This window comes from Caretta caretta, chromosome 8 (assembly GCF_965140235.1).
Source record: "Caretta caretta isolate rCarCar2 chromosome 8, rCarCar1.hap1, whole genome shotgun sequence".
Taxonomy (NCBI): domain Eukaryota; kingdom Metazoa; phylum Chordata; order Testudines; family Cheloniidae; genus Caretta; species Caretta caretta.
In genome coordinates this window covers 41676086-41694463 of record NC_134213.1, presented here as the reverse complement: position 1 = coordinate 41694463, position 18378 = coordinate 41676086, and the positions used below count along the sequence as shown (strand labels likewise).

General features: G+C 46.9%; 1 protein-coding gene and 1 long non-coding RNA gene across 6 annotated transcripts in view; both read right to left on the bottom strand.

Annotated features, from left to right (window-relative positions):
* LOC125640780 (regulator of G-protein signaling 5) overlaps window positions 1-5278 on the bottom strand; it is a 71890-nt gene extending 66612 nt beyond the window's left edge. For 2 of the 5 annotated variants that reach the window (XR_012669625.1, XM_048859681.2), the window contains exon 1: window positions 5056-5270. Coding sequence is in view for 4 of the 5 variants with exons in the window: in XM_048859681.2 (XP_048715638.1) it covers window positions 5056-5099 (44 nt within the window). In the remaining variant the exon portion in view is untranslated. Of the gene's footprint in view, window positions 1-5055 lie in introns of all 5 variants that reach the window. The other 3 variants (XM_048859680.2, XM_048859679.2, XM_048859682.2) reach the window with 3 other exon arrangements.
* A 10776-nt stretch (window positions 5279-16054) lies between these two features.
* Window positions 16055-18378, bottom strand: part of LOC125640783 (uncharacterized) — an 84900-nt gene continuing 82576 nt past the window's right edge. The window contains exon 2 of the long non-coding RNA XR_007357900.2: window positions 16055-16625. This is a non-coding gene — a long non-coding RNA (uncharacterized LOC125640783). The remainder of the gene's footprint in view (window positions 16626-18378) is intronic.

The following is an 18378-nucleotide window of genomic DNA, read 5'->3' as shown; positions in this document are numbered from 1 at the left end:
CTTTGAACCGTCTTCAATGTATCAACATGCTTCTTGAATTGTGGGCACCAACATGGCACTAGTGCCAAATATGAGGTAAAATAACCTTTCTTCTCCTTGAGATTCCCCTGTTCATACATCTAAGGACTGTAACTTCTCAGCTGGACAATGGCTGGTGATGTGTGTTCGGCACCCACCTGGATGTTGGTTACCCCTTCCCTTGTCATTGTCTCTGGAGAGCTAGTATCTGGGCACTTCCCAAACCCACAGCATATTTTAGTGAAAACCATACAACACAATTCTTATAATTTTATATGCATTTTATATGCAGCAGTTCTGCGGAAAAGGACCTAGGGGTGACAGTGGACGAGAAGCTGGATATGAGTCAGCAGTGTGCCCTTGTTGCCAAGAAGGCCAATGGCATTTTGGGATGTATAAGTAGGGGCATAGCGAGCAGATCGAGGGACGTGATCGTCCCCCTCCATTTGACATTGGTGAGGCCTCATCTGGAGTACTGTGTCCAGTTTTGGGCCCCACACTACAAGAAGGATGTGGATAAATTGGAGAGAGTCCAGCGAAGGGCAACAAAAATGATTAGGGGTCTGGAACACATGACTTATGAGGAGAGGCTGAGGGAGCTGGGATTGTTTAGTCTGCAGAAGAGAAGAATGAGGGGGAATTTGATAGCTGCTTTCAACTACCTGAGAGGTGGTTCCAGAGAGGATGGTTCTAGACTATTCTCAGTGGTAGAAGAGGACAGGACAAGGAGTAATGGTCTCAAGTTGCAGTGGGGGAGGTTTAGGTTGGATATTAGGAAAAACTTTTTCACTAGGAGGGTGGTGAAACACTGGAATGCGTTACCTAGGGAGGTGGTAGAATCTCCTTCCTTAGAAGTTTTTAAGGTCAGGCTTGACAAAGCCCTGGCTGGGATGATTTAATTGGGGATTGGTCCCGCTTTGAGCAGGGGGTTGGAGTAGATGACCTCCTGAGGTCCCTTCCAACCCTGATATTCTATGATTTATTATACACCTATTTTGATGGAACAATGGCTTTCAGCAGATCATAACCTTTCTCTTGATACCTCTCATGGCATGCTTTATAAGCGATATCACAATTATATGTTAATGAGGAATATGAGGGTTACAGGGTGCTCCCCCAAGGTATAGAATGTCACAACAGTGTAGAGTCATGACAAGGTCACCCAGCTGTGTGAGCTACATCTTTGCTTGCCTGAGGATCCACAAGAACATGCAAAACCCACTGTGAGCCCTGGAGCTCCAGCCCCATCCTAAGCACAAAGGAAATCAAATGCTCTCTCATATAGGCATCTGCTTCAAATGGGTGGAACTTGGTCTGTGGGATGAGTTTTGGAGACTGGATCTTTTTTTCCATTTAGAGACCTAATCATAACCCCTGCACCCCTCTACACCTAACTTCATGACCCCTTAGCACAGGGGTTCTCAAACTGGGGGTCAGGACCCCTCAAGGGGTCACAAGGTTATTACATGGTGGTTCGCGAGCTGTCAGCCTCCACCCCAAATCCCACTTTGCCTTCAGCATTTATAACGGTATTAAATATGTAAAAAAAGTGTTTTTAATTTATAAGGGGGGTTACACACAGAGGCTTGCTATGTGAAAGGGGTCACCCATACAAAAGTTTGAGAACCACTGCCTTAGCAGCTCCAGAATTGCACACAGCCCCTTTCCAAGCCCCAGCATACCTTAAAGCCCCTTTGAACTGATAAGGTCCCCAGGAGCCCCTGAGATTCCTTCTGCGTCACAACACTACGTCTGAGTCAAACAAAATTGGCACTGCAGGTGGGATTAATGACTCCTCAGGCCACTTTGATTCTGAATGAGAGGGTCCACATAGGGATTTTAATGCAGTTTGACTAATTCACTTTAAAAGGAAATTTGGTCCCCATGTAGACAAACCCCTGCCTTAGGTTTATTCTTGGTAAGCATACTGATAAAGGGGAATATTTCAAAAGCTCTACATCCCATTGAAAGTCAGTTGGGTTGGAATCCTTAAGTGCCTGAATCACCTTTGAAAATGGGACTTAGGCTTCTAAATCATGTAGGCACTTTGAAAATGCTCCCCATAACCTACTGTGCATACTCATTACACAGTTTTCAGAGGTTCACAGCTCAGACAAATCAGATGCTTCCTTTGGATGTAGGGTGCTGCTGTTCAAGGAGTGCTGTCTCTATGCCATCTGTAACCTGCTAGCCTCTCGCTGGGCTGGTTGTGGCACTGCTCAAAGAGAAGTCACAAGAATTGTTTACATTCTATTCATGCTCAAAAATGGTAAAACCATTTTCCCTTCAATTGTCTTTTGAACATCCTCATCAAGCAGAGGCCAACGTCCCAATTCTCCACTGACTGACACTCCCACGTCTTATTTACACTGAGGCCCCCATGTCCTGCTCTGACTGCAGAAAGACGGCCTAAGTTACATTTATACACTTTAAGGCCCCTTGACACTGGCAGAGTTGTGAAAAAAGAACTTGTTTATATATGAGAATTTGGCCCTGTGTTGTCATTTACACTTGTGTAAAGGGGGATGGATAGATTTAAGCTGCAGCTACATACATACAAAATCTCCTAGCAAAAACTAAATGGACAGGAAATTTGCATCAGATTTGTGTAAATTATTTGGTAAAGTGGGGAGTCCCTAGAAGAGTCTATTTTTTAGCTGTTAGTTTTAAAGAGTGTCCCAGAGCATGGCGAGCCCAGGGTCAGCTCTTCTTCATACGGAATAGATTGAGAGCACAATTTCTGAAACTGTAGACACTTGCACAAATCGGAGGTATTTTAAAGTTACAGTGTAACTTGGCCCCCAATATGGGGAGGAAATTACACACAAGTATAGAGAGTCTAGAGGGTTTGACCAATGCCCTATGAAAAGAAAGATGGGCTTTCTATCACATATTGCCAATATTAGTCCTAAAATCTTTGTTCATATTTATGCATGCGGAACACCTATTAGAGCAGTTGTTTCTTAATTAATCACAAACATGTTAGAAAGGAATGGAGCAAGTTGGCTATCTGCAACAGCTTTGCCCTGGGGGTTCTTAAAAGAACTAGCGATGGGGGGTGGGATTTTCCAAACACAAAGTGACTCTTGGTACAGGGGTCCCTGTGACTTGTGCTCTGACATCCCTTAGGAGCTTCTGAAATTCCCAGCTGACACAGCTAAGACAGGCATTTTCCAGCCAGGGACCTGCAAATCCAGCCCCATTCTTTCTCTGTAAAAGTGTTTTCTCTCTGACCTCAGGGAGCAACCTGGAAAATTCTAACATGGCCCATAGCACGTGTGAAGTACCTCAAGTAGGATAGGATGAGAACTCTTGGAAATGTGGTTATTAATAACAACAACAACAACAAAAAGAGTGAAATAGCTGCATCAGAACTATGCCTTGTCAGAGGGGCTGGGGACTATGGATTTGGATAATGCACATTCTGAGAGAAATCCTGAAACAGGGGAGGACTTTGAAACATTTTAGAGCAAGGCTATTTCTTAACAGCCACAAATCACATTCTGATCTCATGAGATCATTGCATTAAGCCTGACTTCACAAAAAGCAATACATATCTTTTTCTCCTTGTGCCTAATCCTGTATAATGGGTCACAAATCTGTAATCTACAGGGGAAACAGCAGACTTGGCATACACAGATCCCCCAGTGTATTCAATGTCTACAGCTATTTACACAATAGACCCAATCCTCCCCGATCTGAAAAGCCCAACTTCAGATCTGCAGTTGGGATTGTGAAGAGAAACACTTTGTAAAGATTCATGTGTTTAGCCAGGGAATCTGCCACTGGCCAGTTCACTAGTGTAACTGTTGCTTTCTCAGGTTGTTCCAGATGCAGGGTCAGAGCTCTGTATTCAGGGCTAGATTGCGAGCTGGACAAGATGTCTGTGCAAGGGAGGACGAAGGAGTGAGCACTAGCCTGGTATGCTTGCACAAGCTAGCCAGCCATGTCCTGTCAGAGTCAGCCACACACCTGCTGACTCCCCACTTCCCGCAGTGGCTGTGTGGGTAGGGTCAGGGAATGGGCTGAACTTTGGTTGCCTTCTGCTCAATGAGGTAGGTCTGCTCCTTGCACATGTATGGGGAGTGGGGTCATTTGTTGGTAGCCTTGGCCAGCACAAGTGAATGTCCCCTACACAAGGAGGAAGCAGGAAGGAATTGTGACTATACCCATGCCTAGGAAATGACGGTATAACGCCATAGCTCAGGAGTGTGAAAATCCACACCTCTGAGTGATGCAGTTAAACTGACCTAGCCCCCCTGTAGAAAGCGCCTAGCACCCGCCTCTCGGGGAGGTGGGGCACCTAAACTGATGGGAGAAGTCCTCCTGTCTGCGCAGGTGGTATCTTCACTTCAGCGCTACAGCAGAGCATTTTAAGTGATAGACAACACTCAGAATGGTGTTTCTTGAAGCACAAGCCTCCAGGGTTACGTGTGGGGTCTCTCACTGACCCCACTCCCACAGTGTGGGCATCAGTCAGCTCAGGATCCAGCCCCTGGCAGTACAGCCCAGATCCCATAGACTCCCCGCGAGCTCCGGGGCAGCCGGCGCCGGCAGGACCTGTGAGCTCCGGGGTAGCCGGCGGGCCCGGCGAGCTCTAGCCCTGGGTCCGGTCCGGGGCAGCCGCCCGGCCCCGCACCGCTAGCTCAGGGGGGCCGGCCGACCCGGTCCGAGGCAGCCGCGCTGCTGGGCTCCGGGGCAGCCGCCAGGGGGTCTGGGGTCCGGGTCCGGGCTGCAGCTGCCCTGCCAGCTGGCTCCTGCGGCGCAGATGACAGTCAGAGGCAACATACAGGGAAAGACACCCTCCCGCTGCTCTTTGGAATAATACTGAGACCTGCTTTTGTCTTACATGCTGTAACTGTCCTTTGTGAGGGACAGGGCAGCATGCAGGACCTTGCCTCACGCCTTGCCCTCCAACACAACACAGGGCTAAGCATTTGTATGTTTAAATGCCCCATCTAATTTAAGAAGTTGAAGCAATCTTGCCTGTAAATCAACAACCATCTTGTTTTCTGCACAAACACCCATTGTTCTCACCTCTCCAGACATGTGTGTGGCAAGGCAGCTAATCCTTTGCACATTTTGTCGAGCAGTTATTTCCTCAGCTTTGAGCACACCGTGGGAGAAGGCAGGACGAGGCGGCTCCAGCTCTCTCTGATACAGCTTTCCCCTCTCCGGGCATATATAGAGGCTCTCTCTGCCCTGGAGCTGAGCCAGACTCTCCAATCACACCCCACAGAGTAATCCCAGCTGCGGAGCAGACAGGGCTCAGCAGACTTTAGGGAATGTGAAGCCGACGGGCTTTGGTGTTCATTGTATGTTCCCCAAACCAGCGCATGATGACCAGTTTATTTCACTGGCATGAGATCAGATAACCAGACCTGAAGGCTGGAAGATGGTTTGTGTGCCCTTAAGATTTCGCAGGGATGTCAGGCTCCTGCTGTGAAAGCACTCTCCCTGACAACTCTTAGCGCTATCCTCTAGGTTCCTGTTGGTGAAAGTTTTCAGAGAAAGGCTAATCCCCACAGACAGCAGTTCAGAGTTCATTCCCCTCAGAGTTACTTGTTGGCAACACAGTGCAAACTCCCCACACAGCCCCTCCCCATGTACCCAGCACGGTGCAGCAGGACCACTGGGAGAGGGAAGATAGGCTTCTTTCATGCCGACTCTGTCACCCCACTGCCTGGCCTGTGAATGCTGGAGCCAGTTCACCCTAATGGCAGCGGCGACAACTGGCCATGGAGATCTGGACCAATATGCATTGCACATTGTGACTATTAATTATTGCAACTGATTGCATGCAGGTGTATGCCATCCCACTGGAGTAGAATCATAGAATATCAGGGTCGGAAGGGACCTCAGGAGGTCATCTAGTCCAACCCCCTGCTCAAAGCAGGACCAATCCCCAACTAAATTATCCCAGCCAGGGCTTTGTCAAGCCTGACCTTAAAAACTTCGAAGGAAGGACATTCCACCACCTCCCTAGTTAATGCATTGCAGCGTTTCACCACCCTCCTAGTGAAAAAGTTTTTCCTAATATCCAACCTAAACCTCCCCCACTGCAACTTGAGACCACTACTCCTCGTTCTGTCATCTGCTACCACTGAGAACAGTCTAGAGCCATCCTCTTTGGAACCCCCTTTCAGGTAGTTGAAAGCAGCTATCAAATCCCTCCTCATTCTTCTCTTCTGCAGACTAAACAATCCCAGTTCCCTCAGCCTCTCCTCATAACTCATGTGTTCCAGTCCCCTAATCATTTTTGTTGCCCTCCCCTGGATGTTTTCCAATTTTTCCACATCCTTCTTGTAGTGTGGGGCCCAAAACTGGACACAGTACTCCAGATGAAGCCTCACCAATGCTGAATAGAGGGGAACGATCACATCCCTCCATCTGCTGGCAATGCCCCTACTTATACATCCCAAAATGCCATTGGCCTTCTTGGCAACAAGGGCACATTTTTGACTCATATCCAGCTTCTCATCCACTGTAACCCCTAGTCATTATCTGCAGAACTGCTGCCTAGCCATTCGGTCCCTAGTCTGTAGCGGTGCATGGGATTCTTCCGTCCTAAGTGCAGCACTCTGCACTTATCCTTGTTGAACCTCATCAGATTTCTTTTGGCCCAATCCTCTAATTTGTCTAGGGCCTTCTGTATCCTATCCCTACCCTCCAGCGTATCTACCTCTCTTCCCAGTTTGTGTCATCTGCAAACTTGCTGAGGGTGCAATCCACACCATCCTCCAGATCGTTTATGAAGATATTGAACAAAACCGGCCCCAGGACCGACCCGTGGAGCACTCCACTTGATACCGGCTGCCAACTAGACATGGAGCCATTGATCACTACCTGTTGAGCCCGACAATCTAGCCAGCTTTCTATCCACCTTATAGTCCATTCATCCAGCCCATACTTCTTTAACTTGCTGGCAAGAATACTGAGGGAGACCGTGTCAAAAGCTTTGCTAAAGTCAAGGAACAACACTTCTACTGTTTTCCCCTCATCCACAGAGCCGGTTATCTCGTCATAGAAGGCAATTAGATTAGTCAGGCATGACTTGCCCTTGGTGAATCCATGCTGACTGTTCCTGATCACTTTCCTCTCCTCTAAGTGCTTCAAAATTGATTCCTTGAGGACCTGCTCCATGATTTTTCCAGGGACTGAGGTGAGGCTGGCTGGCCTGTAGTTCTCCGGATCCTTCTTCTTCCCTTTTTAAAAGATGGGCACTACATTCGCCTTTTCCCAGTCATCCGGGCCCTCCCCCAATCGCCATGAGTTTTCAAAGATAATGGCCAATGGCTCTGCAATCACATCTTCCAACTGCTTTAGCATCCTCGGATGCAGTGCATCCGGCCCCATGGACTTATGCTCATTCAGCTTTTCGAAATAGTTCCGAACCATTTCTTTCTCCACAGAGGGCTGGTCACCTGCTCCCCATGCTGTGCTACCCAGTACAGTAGTCTGGGAGCTGACCTTGTTCATGAAGACAGAGGCAAAAAAAGCATTGAGTACATTAGCTTTTTCCACATCCTCTGACACTAGGTTGCCTCCCACATTCAGTAAGGAGCCCACACTTTCTTTGACTTTCTTCTTGTTGCTAACATACCTGAAGAAAGTTTTTGGAAAACGTAGGGGACAATTTCCTGGTGCAAGTGCTGGAGGAACCAACTAGGGGCAGAGCTCTTCTCGACCTGCTGCTCACAAACCGTGAAGAATTAGTAGGGGAAGCTAAAGTGGATGGGAACCTGGGAGGCAGTGACCATGAGATGGTCAAGTTCAGGATCCTGACACAAAGAAGAAAGGAGAGCAGCAGAATACGGACCCTGGACTTCAGAAAAGCAGACTTTGACTCCCTCAGAGAACTGATGGGCAAGATCACCAGGGAGAATAACATGAGGGGGAAAGGAGTCCAGGAGAGCTGGCTGTATTTTAAAGAATCCTTATTGAGGTTACAGGGACAAAACATCCCAATGTGTAGAAAGAATAGTAAATATGGCAGGTGTCCAGCTTGACTTAACAGTGAAATCCTCGCTGATCTTGAATACAAAAAAGAAGCTTACAAGAAGTGGAGGATTGGACCAAATGACCAATGTAAAAATATTGCTTGGGCATGCAGGAGTGATATCAGGAAGGCCAAATCACACCTGGAGTTGCAGCTAGCAAGAGATGTTAAGAGTAACAACAAGGGTTTCTTCAGGTATGTTAGCAACAAGAAGAAAGTCAAGGAAAGTGAGGGCCCCTTACTGAATGAGGGAGGCAACCTAGTGACAGAGGATGTGGAAAAAGCTAATGGACTCAATGCTTTTTTTGCCTCTGTCTTCACGAACAAGGTCAGCTCCCAGACTACTGCACTGGGCAGCAAGCATGGGGAGGAGGTGACCAGCCCTCTGTGGAGAAAGAAGTGGTTCGGGACTAATTAGAAAAGCTGTCCAAGTCCATGGGGCCAGGTGCGTTGCATCCGAGAGTGCTAAAGGAGTTGGCGGATGTGATTGCAGAGCCATTGGCCATTATCTTTGAAAACTCATGGCGATCGGGGGAAGTCCCGGATGACTGGAAAAAGGCTAATGTAGTGCCCATCTTTAAAAAAGGGAAGAAGGAGGATCCTGGGAACTACAGGCCAGTCAGCCTGCAATGTGTTACCTAGGGAGGTGGTGGAATCTCCTTCCTTAGACGTTTTTAAGGTCAGGCTTGACAAAGCCCTGGCTAAGATGATTTAATTGGGGATCGGTCCTGCTTTGAGCAGGGGGTTGGACTAGATGACCTCCTGAGGTCCCTTCCAACCCTGATATTCTATGATTCTATGAAACCCTTGTTGTTATTCTTAACATCTCTTGCTAGCTGCAACTCCAGGTGTGATTTGGCCTTCCTGATTTCACTCCTGCATGCCCGAGCAATATTTTTATACTCTTCCCTGGTCATTTGTCCAATCCTCCACTTCTTGTAAGCTTCTTTTTTGTATTTAAGATCAGCAAGGATTTCACTGTGAAGCCAAGCTGGTCACCTGCCATATTTACTATTCTTTCTACACATCGGGATGGTTTGTCCCTGTAACCTCAATAAGGATTCTTTAAAATACAGCCAGCTCTCCTGGACTCCTTTCCCCCTCATGTTATTCTCCCTGGGGATCTTGCCCATCAGTTCCCTGAGGTTGTCAAAGTCTGCTTTTCTGAAGTCCAGGGTCCGTATTCTGCTGCTCTCCTTTCTTCCTTGTGTCAGGATCCTAAACTCGACCATCTCATGGTCACTGCCTCCCAGGTTCGCATCCACTTTAGCTTCCCCTACTAATTCTTCCTGGTTTGTGAGCAGCAGGTCAAGAAGAGCTCTGCCCCTAGTTGGTTTTTCCAGCACTTGCACCAGGAAATTGTACCTACACTTTCCAAAAACTTCCTGGCTTGTCTTGCACCACTGTATTTCTCTCCCAGCAGATATCAGGGTGATTGAAGTCTCCCATAAGAACCAGAGCCTGCGATCTAATAACTTCCGTTAGTTGCTGGACGAAAGCCTCGTCCACCTTATCCTCTTGGTCCGGTGGTCTATAGCAGACTCCTACCATGACATCACCTTTGTTGCTCATGCTTCTAAACTTAATCCAGAGACAGTCAGGTTTTTCTGCAGTTTCATACCGGAGCTCTGAGCAGTCATACTGCTCTCTTACATACAATACAACTCCCCCACCTTTTCTGCCCTGCCTGTCCTTCCTGAACAGTTTATATCCATCCATGACAGTACTCCAGTCATGTGAGTTATCCTACCAAGTCTCTGTTATTTCTGACTGTGCCAGGACTTCCCGTTCTCCCTGCTTGTTTCCTGGGCTTCTTGCATTTGTGTATAGGCACTTGAGATAACTTGCTGTTTGTCCTGCTTTCTTAGTATGAGTCAGGAACCCTTTCACATTCTCCTGCTCGTGCTTCCTCGTGGTATCCTATGTCCGCACTTACCTCAGGGCTTTGGTCTCCTTCCCCCAGTGAACCTTGTTTAAAGTCCTCCTCACTAGGTTAGCCAGCCTGCTTCCGAAGATCCTCTTCCCTCTCTTCATTAGGTGGAGACCGTCTCTGCCTAGCAATCCTCCTTCTTGGAACACCATCCCATGGTCAAAGAATCCAAAGCCTTCTCTCTGACACCACCTGCGTAGCCATTCGTTGACTTCCATGATTCGACGGTCTCTACCCAGGCCTTTTCCTTCTACAGGGAGGATGGAAGAAAACAACACTTGTGCCTCAAACTCCTTTATCCTTCTTCCCAGGTAGTGCCAGCAGCCCTTCATGTACCCAAAAGAAGGTTGAGAGGTGACTAGATCACAGTCCATAAATATCTGTGTGGAGAGAAGGTATGAAACAGCAGAGGGCTAGAAGCCCTCTTTGAGCTAGCAGCCAAAAGCAGAGCTAGGCTACATCCATTGCAACAAAGGTGTGATTGAAGCATGGGTAGGCAGCTAGGAGAGTTTGAGAGAGACCCATCCCAAAATACTCCTATAGACTAGTGCTTGGGGCACTCTCCTGAGAGGTGGAAGATCTGGGGTCAAGTCTCTGATCCAGCTCAGGCAGAGGAGGGAGTTTAACCTGGGTCTCCCACTCCCAGGGGACTGCCCTAGCTATTGGGTGCGCACAGCAGCCAGCCCCCCCCCCCAGAATTCCTACTCTGCTCAGCCCAAATGTCATCTGTGTGGGGCCTGATCCAGCAGCACACTCAATTTTAATTGAAAATTCAATGTTTTGGCAGAAAAAAGTTTAATCCTTTTTTTAATGAAAAATTCATCTTTTACAAAATATGTTTTTCTGTTTTTGATCAAAAAATGCATTTTACCTAAATATTTTATTAAATTATTTTTCCAATGAAAAATCAATTTTTTTTCAAGTTTTTGTCTTAAAAATAATTTTTTTACAGATTTTTTTTCTGAATTTTTAGTGAAAAATACATTTGTTGACAATTATTTTTACCTTAATTTTCTTGCTAAATCTATTTTTGGCAAAAACTATTGTTTTTTATGAAAATTGTTTGGGGTTTTTTGCCAAAACATTTTTCTATAAATTGTGTTAGAGGGCTTTCCCTTTATCCCCTCCGCTGATTCTTGTTATGCAGACAGAAAGCAGAAGACCAGAAGTCCAAAGTACAGACAATGCAATGTGTACTGGGGTTAGTTCCAAGCAAACATTCCAGAGCTCTACGCTCCAGCAGAGTCTGTTTCCCAGTGTTCCATTCCCAGCTTTGACACTGCAGAGCATTTACCCCATGTCCCCCTTCCCAGCTCTGATGCTGCAGAGCCTTGCCTTTGTCCCTGTTCCTCATTCTCATTCACCATTCTCATTTCCCATTCCCCATTCCCCATTTTCCCTCTTCCCACCTCCTCCTTCTTAGCAGGCCCAAATATACCTGCAATGCACGCCCAGAGTCCCACCCCTTACAACTATAGCCTGAGTATATATACCAAAGTTGGGTATATATAATTGTAACTTGAGGATTAACAGGTTCTTGTCCCAAGATCAGACCCAGTAAGATTATTGTATAATTATCATATAATTTGGGAACCCCAATGTGCACAGGTGCAACACTCACACTGTAGGAACTCTCTCTATATATTTACAAATATATAATTTATTAATAATTTAACAAAGTTATACACACACTAAATTCAACAAGGCAGACAGAGATAATACAGAAAGTACATTTGGACTGCCATACTTACACCCTGGAATGTTAACCATTATCTTTCTCTTCACCGTCATTGTCCTCATCTTCCCCAGTGGCCATCATTGTGGCCCTTTCCAAGGCATACATCTCTCCAGCCCATCTGCTGCCCTTGGGATGTTACTTTTATAGTAGGTTAGACTAATGCTGCCACGTCCAATGCATATTCAATAGAGGTCCTTATTTGTATTTCCTGCCCTTAAGGTGTCCATTTTCTATAAATTAGTATATATATGATGTTACCCTATTAGCATACACGTCAATTTGCTGTCATGGCAGCTTTGCAGTCGGAGGTTCTGTCCGGAACTTTCCGGATGCTGGCGTCAGCTATGTTCTGTGCTGGTGTCAGTGGTGTTCTGAGGGTGGCTGACGTCAGTGTTCTGGACAAAATTCCCCCTCTGGCATGCCACTGTCACTTCCCAATAACTTATGCATTACTTAAGTTTATCTATGCCAAAGGTTATAGGCCTCAAACCTCACACTATCTACTAAAGCCAAATCTTACAGGTTAAAAGCCTGTAGGTTCCTTGCATTACTTCTAAATATAATAAAGCAGCATAACAAAGCAAGGAATATAATACAGGTAAGCTGGCCCACTGGGCTACACAACTTAGGGTCACGTTCCATTTTGGGTCTGGGGTCTTCATCCCACCCCTTTTGTACCCCAGGGAAGGAGTAAGGAGTGAGGTTGTGCTCCGGTCAGGGACAGGCATTTCATTAGTCTTTTAGTGTTTTATACATCCTCCCCAACTCCCAACTGGTTGCTTGACTTTGCCTTGAAATTGGTTTGACACTCTGTACCTCAGGGGAACACCCTGCACCCCATGTTTATCCTTATAATATGATTGTGTGATATCCAATACAAAAAGAAAAGGAGTACTTGTGGCACCTTAGAGACTAACAAATTTATTTGAGCATAAGCTTTCGTGAGCTACTGCTCACTTCATCGGATGCATTCAGTGGAAAATACAGTGGGAAGATTTATATACATAGAGAATATGAAACAATGAGTGATCACTCTCGTTACAGTGTGTATGGTAACACCCATTGTTTCATGGAAACTATGGAGGCAGAGGCATCCAGGGAGGCAGCCAGAGAGGAGGCTGCACACAGAAGGGCTATTGAAGAAAAAGAGAGAGAGAGAGAGAAGAAAGAGAGAGAGAGAGAAAACACCAGCTGGACTTGCTAGAGAAGCAGAACCAGAAGCCCCCGACCCCAAAGACTCCCATCACACCAAAAATCCACAAATGAGAACACTTATGGCCTGCATACAGTGAGGAGGAGGATATTGCTGAATATCTGACTACCTTTGAAAGGCTGTGTGTAAGACATGAAGTCCCTGATAATAAGAGAGTGCCTACCCTGATTGTGAAATTAATTGATAAAGCTCAAAATGTATTCAATGGAATTTCTATTGAAGATGCTTTAGACTACTGTAGATTTAAAAATAATGTTTTGCAAAGTTTTCATATTACCCCCGAAACATATAGAATTAAATTTAGGAATCTTAAAAGGGATATTGGGATGAGTAATGGGGAATATGTAAACAAAATGAAAGATTTGTTGGGGAAATGGGTGAGGGGTAAAGAGGTGGCAAGTTTTGAAGGGATGCTTGATCTTGTTGCTCAAGAGCATTTCTTGAGCATCTGTAAGGCCAAAGTAAAGCAGTGTCTATGGGAAGAAAATGTAAAGACTGTGGATGAGATGGCTTTTATAGCTGATCCCTTTAAACAGACCCAGGCATCTATCGAAAACAAACCACTGAGAGAAGTGTTTAAAGCTGGTGGGAAGAGAAGATCCCATTTTATCTCTAGCAAGAGGGTGGGTGGCTGGGAGGCTGGGTACTCACCTCCCCACAGCCATTCCTCTAACCCTCATCCATTCCTCTAACCCTCATCCCAAATCTCCTGTAAAAGCAGAAGAGCCCAAAAGGTGATATCGGTGTAATTCCACTGATCATTTGAGGAATAAATGCCCTGTGCTAGGAGGAAGCAGGCGACCAATAGCTCGTGTTACTTCTGCTGTCCTCAACACAGAAAGCCCCCAGGCAATTGGAACCTATCATATTGGTTTTGTGAGATTAGCCTCTGCAGAACCAGATATGGAGCATGTTAAGGCTGCCCAAATTGTTGGCAGGGAATACCTGGGGCAGAGGGATACAGGGGCCCAAATCTCTCTGGTTAAGCAAAGTGTGGGCCCAAAGGCCAGTATGTTACCTGGCGAAATAGCAGAAATTGTGGGGGTGGGCGAAAGCAGATTTCTTGTACCACTAGCTAAAATCCATGTGGTGTGGGAAGGTTTGGAAAGTGGTTTGATTGTGGTATCCTACCAATAGGGTTTGAGGCAATCCTAAAGTGTGCTCTAGAGTAACACTCTAACTGCTCTTATCTGTTCCCATTGTACTAACAAATCCAGCAGACTAGGCAGAAGCAACATCATAGTGTCTTTGTCTCTTGTTTACACATTTTAGGGTATGTCTACACTATGAAATTAGGTCAATTTTATAGAAGTTGATCTTTAAAAAGAGATTTTATACAGTCGATTGTGTATGTCCACACCACATGCATTAAGTCGGCGGAGTGCAGCCTCAATACCATGGCTAGCATCAACTCACAGAGTGGTGCACTGTGGGTAGCTATCCCACAGTCCCTGCAGTCTCTGCTGCCCATTGGAATTCTGGGTTAAACTCCCAATGCATGATGGGGCAAAAACATTGTCAAGGGTGCTTTTGGGTACATGTCGTCAGTCTCCCCTCCCTCCATGAAAGCAACAGCAGACAATCGTTTCGTGCCTTTTTTCCTGGGTTTTTTTCCTTTTTCACCTCTCCTGTTGTGAGTGTTGTAAACACTCGTGCATTATCCTGCAGTATGTGCAGAACATGGCTAGGAGATGCCAGCATGAGGATGATTGTGAGGAGGACATAGACACAGACATTCCTGAAAGCACGGGATGTGGCAATTGGGACATCATGGCAGCATTGGGGCAGGTTGATACAGTGGAATGCAGATTCTGGGCCCGGCAAACAAGCACTGACTGGAAGGACCACATAGTGTTACAGGTATGGGATGATTCTCAGTGGCTGCGAAACTTTTGCATGCATAAGGCCACTTTCCTGGAACTTTGAGTTGCTTTCCCCCTCCCTGAAGCGCAGGAATACCAAGATGAGAGCTGCCCTGACAGTTGAGAAACGAGTGGCGATAGCCCTGTGGAAGCTTGCAATGCCTGACTGCTACCAGTCAGTTGGGAATCAATTTGGAGTGGGCAAATCTACTGCGGGCGGAGGGGGGTGGGGGGGTTGCTGTGATCCAAGTAGCCAATGCAATCACTGACCTTCTGCTAACAAGGGTAGTGACTCTAGGAAATGTGCAGGTCATAGTGGATGGCTTTGCTGCAATGGGGTTCCCTAACTGTGGTGGGGCGATAGATGGAACGCATATCCCTATCTTGGCACCAGACCACCTTGCCAACCAGTACATAAACTGCAAGGGGTACTTCTCAATGGTGCTGCAAGCACTGGTGGATCACAAGGGACGTTTCACTGACATCAACGTGGGATGACCAGGAAAAGTGCATGACGCTTGCATCTTTAGGAACTCTGGGCTGTTCAAACAGCTGCAAGAAGGGACTTACTTCCCAGACCAGAAAATTACTGTTGGGGATGTTGAAATGCCAATAGTTTTCCTTGGGGACCCACCCTACCCCTTGCTCCCATGGCTCATGAAGCTGTACACAGGCAGCCTGGATACTGAGCAGTTCAACTACAGGCTGAGCAAGTGCAGAATGGTGGTAGAATGTGCCTTTGGAAGTTTAAAAGCTCACTGGCACTGTTTGCTGACTAGGTTAGACCTCAGCGCAACAAATATTCCCATTGTTATTGCTGCTTGCTGTGTGCTCCATAATATCTGTGAGATTAAGGGGAAGACATTTATGGCGGGGTGGGAGGTTGAGGCAAATTGCCTGGCGGCCGATTTTGAGCAGCCGGATACCAGGGCAATTAGAAGAGCACAGCTAGGTGTGCTGTGCATCAGAGAGGCTTTGAAAACCAGTTTCATGACAGGCCAGGCTACAGTGTGACAGTTGTGTGTGTTTCTCCTTGATGCAGGGGAGGGATAGCTCAGTGGTTTGAGCATTGGCCTGCTTAAACCGAGGGTTGTGAGTTCAATCCTTGAGGGTGGCCATTTTGGGATCTGGGGCAAAAATTGGGGATTGGTCCTGCTTTGAGCAGGGGGTTGGACTAGATGACCTCCTGAGGTCTCTTCCAACCCTGATATTCTATGCAAACCCACCCTCCTTTGTTGATTTTAATTTCCTGTAAGCCAACCACCCTCCACCTTTCAATCACAGCTGGCAAAGGTTTTGAAACCATGCATTCTTTCTTTATTAATTAAAAAAAAAGGAGATAACTGAAAAGGTAGCCCAGGTGGGGTGGGGGAGGAGGGAAGAACAAGGCCTCATTGCTTATTGTAACCACACTACAAATCAAAGCCATTTGAATGACTGCCTTCTGTTGCTTGGGCCATCCTCTGGAGTGGAATGGCTGCGTGCCTGGAGCCTCCCCCGGCATGTTCTTGGGCATCTAGGTGAGGAGGATATGGAACTTGGGGAGGAGGGCAGGCAGTTATACAGTGGATGCAGCTGTGGTCTGTGCTTTTGTTGCCTTTCCTGCAGCTCCACCAGACAATTGAGCATGTCCGTTCGCTCCCCCATTAGCTTCAGCATCTCCTCCTGCCTCTATTCATCGTGCTCACCTAATGCTTTCCTGGTGTCTGACACTGAATGCCTCCATACATTCAACTGTGCCCTATCAGTGCAGAAGGACTGCATGAGCTTGGAAAACATGTCATTGCGAGTGCGTTTTTTTCACCTTCTAATCTGCGATAACCTCAGGGACGGCGATGATAGGGGGAGCATGGAAACATTTGAACCTGCGGGGGGATAAAAAAGGGAGAGTAAAATTTAAGATGATACATTTCTGAGAACAAAGGGGAGACTCTTTCACAGTGAATCAAGCAATTCACAGCAGACAGCACATGTGCTTTAGGTACAAGGTCGCATTTTGCCTTTTATTTTGAGCGCCTGCTGGTATGGTGACACATCACACACAGCTGGACAACAGAATTCAGTCTCCAGGCAGCCATGGTAAACCAAAGGGTACACGGGATTGGCTTCTTCTGCCTTCATAACATGTGGGAATGGTTTCAAACTGCAGCACCCTCCTTTCCCATAGCAAGCAATGCTGGTTGGGTTTGCCATTTAAAAGGAGGGGCTGTGGTTTTGGGGTGGATGTGCAGCACACCCCTCGCCCCATCCTATTCTCTGGGATGATCCCTTTTAGCCAAGTGCAAACAGCCCAGTATGAACAGGGTCCTTTTACTGTTCCCTTACAAAAATTCCCCTATTTCAACCAGGTGACCATGAATTATATCACTCTCCTGAGGCTAACACAGAAAGATAAAACTGAATGTTGCTTGAATGTGACCAAACCCCAGGACCATTCGCTGCCATGCTTTGTGCTGCAATGATTCAAGACTACTTGCTACTGGCTTGGTGAGGTAAAGTGTCCTACCAAGGAGGACGAAATAAGGCACCCCTCTCCAGAAACCTTCTGCAAAGGCTTTCAGAGTACCTCCAGGAGAGCTTCATGGAGATGTCCCTGGAGGATTCCCGCTCCATCCCCAGACACGTTAACAGACTTTTTCAGTAGCTGTACTGGCCGTGAATGCATCCCAATTCTACAGGGCAAATCAAACATTAAACACAATTGCTTCTAAACCCTGTACTGTAGTTACAAATGTGCCGGTACCTTCTCCGGCTTCAAGGTCCGGGAACCCGCCTTGGGAGGGTATTGGCTCTAGGGTGATTAAAAGGTCTGGCTGCTGGGGAGAACAGATTCTCCACTTGCCTGCTGTGCATTCTCCTCTCCCTCCTCCTCCTCCTCCTCTTCCTCATCCACAAAATCCTCCTCCCTATTGTGTGAGACTCTCCCCTTGCAGGTGTCCACAGACAGTGGTGGAGTAGTGGTAGGGTCCCCCCTAGAATGCCATGCAGTTGATCAGAGAAGCGGCATGTCTGGGGCTCTTACCCAGAGCGACCATTTGCCTCCTTTGTCTTTTGGTAGGCTTGCCTGAGCTCCTTAACTTTCATGCAGCACTGCTGTGTGTTCCTGTTGTAAGCCTCTGCTCACCATGCTCTGTGCGATTTTGGCATATTTTTTAGCATTTCTTCTTTTTGATCGGAGTTCGGCCTGCACAGATTCTTCTCCCCATACAGCAATCACATCCAGTGTCTCCCATTCACTCCATGCGGGAGCTCGTTTGTGATTCTGGGACTGCATGGTCACCTGTGCTTCTGAGCTCACCACACTGACCAAACAGGAAATGAATTTCAAAATTTCACAGGGCTTTTCCTGTGTACCTGGCTAGTGCATTGGAGTTGAAAGTGCTGTCCAGAGCGGTCACATTGGAGCACTCTGGGATAGCTCCCAGAGGCCAATACCATCGAATTGCGTCTGCACTACCCCTAATTTGACCCAGCAAGGTCAATTTTAGTGCTACTCCCCCCACCGGCAGTCTATTTTAAGATCCCTTTAGGTCATAGAATCATAGAATATCAGGTTGGAAGGAACTTCAGGAGGTCATCTAGTCCAACCCCCTGCTCAAAGCAGGATAGGGTGACCAG